This window comes from Microtus ochrogaster, chromosome 15 (genome assembly GCF_000317375.1).
Source record: "Microtus ochrogaster isolate Prairie Vole_2 chromosome 15, MicOch1.0, whole genome shotgun sequence".
NCBI lineage: Eukaryota > Metazoa > Chordata > Mammalia > Rodentia > Cricetidae > Microtus > Microtus ochrogaster.
In genome coordinates, this window is record NC_022017.1 from 22,117,612 (window position 1) to 22,125,315 (window position 7,704).

Sequence of the window (7,704 nt, forward strand, 5' to 3'; positions counted from 1 at the left end):
ATAATCCTTCCATTCTGGTGGCGTCTTTCTCACCTGTGGTCTTTTGTCAGTCCCATTTTGAAACTCTGTGCCATGACACAGCTCAGGCCAGCTCCTGTGCGGGCATGCGCACACACCTTGCTCACCTCCCTTTCTTCCACCCTTTCACTTGGGGAAGCAGGTAAACTGGATGTGACGGACAGTTGGCAAGTCTGACCCTGTGGCCTAAGCAGGGAGAATTTAGGCTCGAAAATGTTGGGGAAAGAAGGGAACATAGCAGCGCCTGCACTGATTGCCTGAGGACAAGCAGCCCCGTCTTCCCAACCATTTCAAGAGGGACACTGAGCGCAGGCTCCGTGCCACACGTTTTTGGCGGTGGTACCGCAGCTGAAGCACTAGGCCGAGATCACATCCAGAGATGCTGGCGGAACCCGACGGGAGTTCAGCTGGTCTACTCCACCCTAATCGCACATGAGGGCGGGACCAAGCCTGCGAAGGAGGAAGCCGGAAGTTAGATGTCGGGAGCCAAGCTGTGGACCGGCTTATCTCAGTTTCCAGCGGTTTGCTTCTGAGTACCAACCTGGTCTGACCCTTGGGTAGTGCGTTCTTCCTCAGGTCCAGCCCTGCTACCCGGCTCTGTCCCAAGCGAGGGGCTGTTTACGTGCGCGCCGTTAGGTGGGACCAGACAGTGCAGTCACCTGCCAGCAGAGGGCGTGTATACGCTAGAGTGGATCAAAGTGACCACGGTGTGGCCATGGGTACAGCACTTGTGTACCACGAGGATATGACAGCCACCCGGCTGCTCTGGGATGAGTAAGTGTGTCTTGACAGAAGTAGGGGGCCGGGAGGAAACTCTGAACACTGAGATCCTTATTTGCTCTAGCCCCGAGTGCGAAATTGAGTGTCCAGAGCGCCTGACTGCAGCCCTGGATGGCCTGCGGCAGCGTGGCCTGCAACAAAGGTGCCTGTGTTTGACAGCTTGTGAGGCATCAGAAGAAGAGTTGGCCATGGTGCACAGGTCAGACAATGACTGGGCTGGGGATCCTATCAGTGTGTCCCCTCAGTTTCACCGTGGTGTGGTCTCAGAGGCATAAGGGGAGTGCTGGGTGGGTGTTGCCACCAGGAATCCCAGCTTCCTTTTCTTTGTGTCCTACTGGTGGCCCGCCTGTTGACCCGAAGCCCAGAATATGTAGCCCTGGTGCGGAGGACCCAGACCCTGGACAAGGAGGAGCTCCAGGCACTGTCTAAGCAGTTTGATGCTGTCTACTTCCACCCGGTGCGAGCCAGCGTACACACCCAGATTTATGTCCACATGCCTATGTGTATCCATACCCATGTTTGCCCATCTGCCCATGTCTTCTTGTTCATGCTTGTGACCATACCCTGGCATGTTTTGCTTGCCATTGTCCTAGCCCTGTCTTGTTCGGTAGTGGGAGGCCTGCAATTTGGGACAAGTAGGTCAGGCTGCAGGCTAAATTGCACTCTGGCCCCACAGAACACTTTTCACTGTGCCAGGCTAGCTGTGGGGGCTGCACTGCAGCTGGTGGATGCTGTGCTAACAGGAGCTGTGCACAATGGGCTTGCCCTGGTGAGGTGAGGACTGCCCTCCCCCTCAAATTGACTGTGTGTGACCCTGTGAGGGGACAGAAGGACCCCGACATGCCCTGTACCCCAATTTTACACCTCAGGCCTCCAGGGCACCACAGTCAGAAGGAGGCTGCCAATGGATTCTGTGTGTTCAACAATGTGGCTATAGCAGCCAAACATGCCAAGCAGAAATATGGGCTGCAGAGGTATGTACGTGTTGGGGACACAAGCTAAACTGGCAGAGGTGGAGCTGGGGGGCCAAGATTCCTACCCTGCTCCCTCCGCACCTGGATGGGCTTCTGGCATGACAGTGGCAAGGTGATCTCCAATATGGTCTGAATTTAGGATTCTTATTGTCGACTGGGATATCCACCATGGCCAAGGCATCCAGTACATCTTCGATGATGACCCCAGGTAAGCTGGGGTGTGAACACGGCCCTTCTCTACAATGCACCACTTGGGGATAAAATTCAGGTTTTAGGAGTCAGGGTTATTTGAGAAGCTGTGGAGCTCCTGAAGGACCTCACTTCTGACCTGGCCAATTGTTGACAGTGTCCTTTATTTCTCCTGGCACCGCTATGAGCATGGGCGCTTCTGGCCATTCCTTCAAGAGTCCGATGCACATGCGGTCGGGCAAGGGCAGGGCCAAGGCTTCACTGTCAATTTGCCCTGGAATCAGGTACCAAGCTCCCCTCCCCGCTCCATCCATCCTTCCTCTCCTGCTCCCCAGCTCTGGGTTTGCAAATGTCATCCAGGGCATCCTGCAACATTCTCCCTAGAGTTCTGTTGCCAGGGGTGAAGACCCTGGAGCCCTCATTCATAGGGCTGGTCCTCTAATGTCCACTTTGATCTTGCTGCAGGTTGGGATGGGGAATGCTGACTATTTGGCTGCCTTCCTGCATGTGCTGCTCCCGTTGGCCTTTGAGGTGATTGGGTGATGGGTGTCCCCCAGGGCAGGAAACCCTAGGCTAACCTAAAGTTCCACTATGAAGGCAGGAGGAGCTTTGTAAGCCATTCCACCAGAGTGTGAATGAACCTTGGGGAGTGGGGAAGGTGCCTCTGAAAGTCGGATGTTATGTGAATGGGCAGCACTGGGGCCTCCTCTTCACCTGGCTATGGCTCTCTTTTGCTCCTTTCCACTGGACTCTGCCTGTAGTTTGACCCTGAGCTGGTGCTGGTCTCAGCAGGATTTGACTCTGCCATTGGGGACCCTGAGGTGAGAACACGGCCTGGCTGGGGAGTAAGCTAGGGTTCTGGGTCCAGGCGCCTGTCATACACGATTCACTGTGCTGCAGGGGCGGATGCGAGCCACACCCGAGTGCTTTGCCCACCTCACACAGCTGCTGCAGGTGCTGGCTGGTGGCCGGATTTGTGCTGTGCTAGAGGTAAGTGTGGGGCAGTGGAGAGGCTCGAAGGCTGGGGAGGATCAGTCAAGGTGAGGTGCTCTGCCTGGTACAGCTGCTCACACTAGTGACACCCCTGTGCTGTCCTGTTTTAACACTCTCCCTAGGGTGGATACTACCTGGAATGCCTAGCACAGTCAGTGTGCATGATGGTGCAGACACTGCTTGGTGACCCCACACCCCCCCTTCTTGGACACATGGTGCCATGCCAGAGGTTTGAAGACTGGAGTAGGTGGGGGAGGGGGCTGAAGCATGAGTCAGCTTTACAATTCTATTTCTCCCCCATAGCGCCCTGGAGTCCATCCAGAGTGTCCAGACAGCCCAGGCCCCTCATTGGACAAGCCTCCAGCAAAGTCAGTATGACCTGGACCTGGGCTGGCAGCTCCTCCGCCTTAGGCTTAGGCAGTGACTGTGACTCTGAACCGTTTAGATGTGGCACCAGTTCTGGGTCCCAGCACCCGCTTTCCCGAAGGGAGGTCTCTGCCTCCGCTTGCTGAGAGCCCCACGTATGAAGCAGCAGAAGCTGCCCTGAGCCCTCTCCAGGGTGAACTCTGTCTCCGTCCTACACCCCCGATCTGCACAGGGGTCGCCTTGGCCGTGCCAGGTGCTGCTCTGGCCTTACCTCCTGGAGTGCTCCTTCAGGAACAGTCAGCCTTGAGGGAGGAAACCGAAGCCTGGGCCAGGTGAGGCGGGCAGTCTGAGGCTGGGGCTGGCTATGCCTGCACCGGTGCAGCTGATACAGATTTGGTTTTCATGTGTCCCTCTGGCTTGCCCATCATAGGCTACACAAGTCTCTGTTCCAGGATGAGAGTCTTGTTGCCCTGGGGAAGATTCTGTGTCTCTTAGGTGGGATCCTGGATGGGCAGGTAGGTTGCCAGGGGAGCTGCTGGAGATAGTGTGGTGGCATGTACAGTGGGCTGACATGTTACCTTGTGCAGAGCCCAGGCAATGCTCTTTGGCAAAGAGGAAGTAGACAATTTGAAGTGTAGTTTTAAGCATCTTGCATATAGAAAGTGGGGTGATTTGATATTGTAGTGTAGGGAAAGTCAGTCAGTAGCAGCCATTTGGACAGGACCAAAACAAAGCACAAAAGGGTTTGTTTAATCGGGTTTGGGAGTTGGCCTTGCCTCCTGAAAGTGCTCCATAGGGAGTGCGTGTGTCAGCCTCTAGATTCTCTGTTATTTATCCCATAGGTAAGGAATGGCATAGCTGCCACAGCCGCCCTTGCCACAGCAGCAACTGTAGAAGTGATCATTCAGCGATGCCTGTCCCATGGAGCTCAGAGGTAAAGTTTGCTTGGTTGACTTGGGACTCTAAGGACCTGGGAATGCCCCACTAATGGTGTGGGAAAGGCGCTGGATACTGGACAGTGTGAGCACAGCCTACCCTGGGTCAACTTCTTAGGCTGCTCTGTGTGGCCCTGGGACAGTTGGATCGACCCCTGGACCTTGCAGATGATGGGTATGGTTCTCCCCGATTGTGCATGTGTGTGAACCCCGATTGTGCATGTGTGTGAACAGGTAGCAGGCCTTTAACTAAGGACACTGCAGTACAGAATGGGGGGGGCTTCCATAGGTGCAGTTTGAGAGTGGGTGCCCAGAAAGCAGAGCCATACCAGGTTGGCAGTCACACATGTCCTCCTCCCTGCTGGAGCCCCAAGCTCTCATCTCTCCCAGTTATTAAGTTCACGAAAGGGTCTCATGCACATGTATACATATTCATGCTGCTCACTCCTGGAAAGGAGAGTTCTATGGCTGAATATCCGGGGCGAGGAGGCAGCCGTGGAGTCCATGTTCCACATCTCCACACCACTGCCACAGGTGAGGGGTCATGTTGCGGGTTGGAGAGGTTCTCACTGTCTCCTGGTCTTCCTGGGGGGGTGCCTGCTCACAATCCAGGGTCCCTGAGGTTTGGAGGGTGGTTACAGGAGCCAGTAGCAGTGTCTAGATCAGAGCCTGAGGCTCTGCCTCTATCCCTACAGACGACTGGGGGGTTTCTGAGCTGCATCTTGGGTCTGGTTCTGCCCCTGGCTTATGGCTTCCAGCCTGACGTGGTGTTGATGGCACTGGGGCCTGCCCATGGCCTGCAGAACGCCCAAGCTGCTCTCTTGGCTTCAGTGCTTCGGGGCCCAGCAGGGGGCCGAATTCTAACAGTAGTGGAAGAGGTAAACTGAGCAAGGTGGTTATAAGCTGTATGGGTCGAAGGTGAAGAGAAACCATTGTCTCATTGCTCCTCTCCCCCTCTCCCCACTATCCCTGGGCCAGGAATCCATACTCCAGCTTGCAAGGACCCTGGCACAGGTACTGCATGGAGAAGCACCTCCCAGTCTGGGCCCTTTCTTGATGGCCTCTCCAGAGGAGATCCGGGCCCTTAGATTACTAAAAGCTCAGCTGGAACCTCGGTGGAAGTTGCTGCAGGTGGCTGGTGAGGCACGTGGGGAGGCGCGGCCCTATTTTAGAGCTACGTGGAGCCAGCCTCACCGCGCTAGCTGATTATGCTTTTTCAGCTCCTCCACCAGGTCCGTGCTCTCCAATAGCTTGAAATCGGTCAAGGCGGACGATTCCTATTCGGAGAAGAGCACATTCAGGTCCTAGCGAACCGTGGCCGGAGACCTAGGTCCCATCTGCGGCCCGGGCATCCTACCTCTACTACAATAAATATGGGTTCTAAAGAGTGCACACCCCTGCTTCCCTTACTGAGTCTCTTTCACCAACGATAGCTTCTAGTATCGAAAGCCGCGGCTGCAGCCCCGCCCCTCCAGAGACCGTGTTGGTGACGTAGTTCCGGCGCGTCTCTTGGTGGTGTCTGTGGTCGCGTGGATATGGCGCCATAGCGGCGGGAGTCCCAGTTCAGCCGACTTCGGCTTATAGGCGGGCTATGGGACCCGCGCATTCGCTCGGCAAACTCGTCAGGGTCCGTGAGACCCGACGACGAGCGCCGGGTGGCGGCTGAAGGCTGGGAGGACGCGGCGTGTGGCCTCTCGCTTTGCAAAACCTGAGGTGCGGATGCCTGGTTCGCAGGTGTGAAGCGACGAGCGATCGGCCCTTCGGCCCCGGCCCACCGGCTGCCGCTCTGGTTTTTGGGAGCGTGAAGTGCCTCCCACGTGCAAAGTTTAGCACTCGGGGGTCCGGGGCTGAAGAGCTATGACCAGTATCACCCAATTGTTCGATGACCTCTGCGAGGCTCTCTTACCGGCCGCCCAGGCTCACCCGGGTCAGCGCCCCGTGGACAGGAAGAGGGCAAAGCTGAGCCTAAAGAGGGTAGCCTACAATGCTCTTTTCGCCAATCTGTTTCAAGAGGAGACTCATCAGCGGCTGCCTGACTCGGCGAAGCGCCCCGTGAAGAACAAGGTCCTCATGCTGTCCTTCGATTTGAGGGTGGGTGGCTTGGGGCCAGAGGCCGACCGTTTGGAGGAGCTTGTGGAGAAGTTGGAAGCAACCCCTGGCTGTCCTCTGGTGGAGGTGGAGTCAGTGCTGGACCTCTTGGTCCAGTTGGCGGGGAGCGGCCCCCCTCAAGTGCTGCGGAGAAAACGGGATTTCTTCTTTAACAACAAGCACGCAGGCAGAAACGTACCCTACGGCGGCTACGATTGCTATGACCTGAGTGTGTTTGAAATGGACGTCAGGTCACTTATCTCTGGAGAGGAGTATTTGTGTCATAACATGTTCCAGGAAGCCCTTCAGGTGATGGAGGCTACCCCAGGTACTGGCCTGCCCACCGTTGGGTGCTTCTCTATTGGTGACTCTTGTGGTGACAGGTTTGAGAGAGACACTCGGGTCTCACTCTTTGGTGCCCTCGTGCACAGCCGCACATATGACATGGATGTGAGATTGGATCTGCCCCCTGTGCCGGACAGCGCGGACTTTTCTGGACTGGCCATTAAGGTAGTGTTTCTTTCCCCTCAGTATCCCTAGAGGTTTGGGCAGTGCCATGGTAACGCTGGAAAGCTCGTGTCCAGAACATCAGGTGACTGGATTGTTATGAGGGAGAGGTGTTGGAGAGAACTTACTGGCCTGGTCTTGCACAGGGATACCTGCATCAAAAAAAATAACACACGACTGTTCACCTTTTACCTCAGGTTAAGCCACTTTTCTTCTCTACTACTGGTAATTTAAATTAAACTAATTAAAATGAAATAAATCCTGTTCTTCAGTTGCAGAAACCACATTTCAAAAATGCCTGGTGTGCATGCTTTTTGTTATACTTTCCCACTTGTAACATGGATTTTTCCTGCCAGTCATTGAGTAAATTGTCATTGTCTCTTGTATTTTATTACTTTGTAAATTCTGTTAAAGGACAATCTGTTCCTACTCAGTTATTTTTTTTTATTATGAAATACGTAGGCTGTTTCCAAGTTTAAATAATGCTACAGCAAAATCTCAGTATACATACATTTTTCCAGGTTTAGTATAGTTTTGTTTTTCTCCTGAGTGCTGAGGGGGCGGGGTGGGTAAAGACAGGGTTTCAGGGTAGCTCAGGCTGGCCTCAAACTCATGGAGATCTTCTTGCCTCATCCTACAGAGTACTGGGACTTCCATATGACTTTTTGTTCTTTTCCTTAAAATGAGGCCATGTATTATGTGAAATTAAAAATTTAACACCTTCTGGGCTGGAGAGATGGCTCAGTGGTTAAGAGCATTGTGTGCTCTTCCAAAGGTCCTGAGTTCAATTCCCAGCAACCACATGGTGGCTCACAACCATCTGTAATGAGGTCTGGTGCCGTCTTCTGGTGTGC

The 7,704-nt window shown here is 54.5% G+C and overlaps 2 protein-coding genes across 3 annotated transcripts in view; both read left to right on the plus strand.

Annotated features, from left to right (window-relative positions):
• The first annotated feature begins 463 nt into the window (after nucleotides 1-463).
• On the plus strand, nucleotides 464-5,644 carry Hdac10 (histone deacetylase 10). Its single transcript, XM_005354361.2, has 20 exons — nucleotides 464-792; nucleotides 863-997; nucleotides 1,159-1,255; nucleotides 1,475-1,572; nucleotides 1,668-1,772; nucleotides 1,912-1,980; nucleotides 2,119-2,245; nucleotides 2,427-2,492; nucleotides 2,723-2,782; nucleotides 2,862-2,951; nucleotides 3,077-3,183; nucleotides 3,258-3,322; nucleotides 3,400-3,652; nucleotides 3,751-3,835; nucleotides 4,163-4,254; nucleotides 4,374-4,430; nucleotides 4,711-4,789; nucleotides 4,951-5,133; nucleotides 5,234-5,393; nucleotides 5,476-5,644. The coding sequence occupies exons 1-20, from the start codon at nucleotides 734-736 to the stop codon at nucleotides 5,508-5,510; spliced, it is 2,022 nt and encodes a 673-aa protein (XP_005354418.1). The 5' UTR covers nucleotides 464-733; the 3' UTR covers nucleotides 5,511-5,644.
• Nucleotides 5,645-5,790: 146 nt separating this feature from the next.
• Tubgcp6 (tubulin gamma complex associated protein 6) overlaps nucleotides 5,791-7,704 on the plus strand; it is a 21,628-nt gene continuing 19,714 nt past the window's right edge. For both annotated transcript variants that reach the window (XM_005354365.2, XM_026782478.1), the window contains exon 1: nucleotides 5,791-6,853. In XM_005354365.2, the coding sequence (XP_005354422.1) occupies nucleotides 6,113-6,853 (741 nt within the window). In that variant the 5' untranslated portion in view covers nucleotides 5,791-6,112. The remainder of the gene's footprint in view (nucleotides 6,854-7,704) is intronic.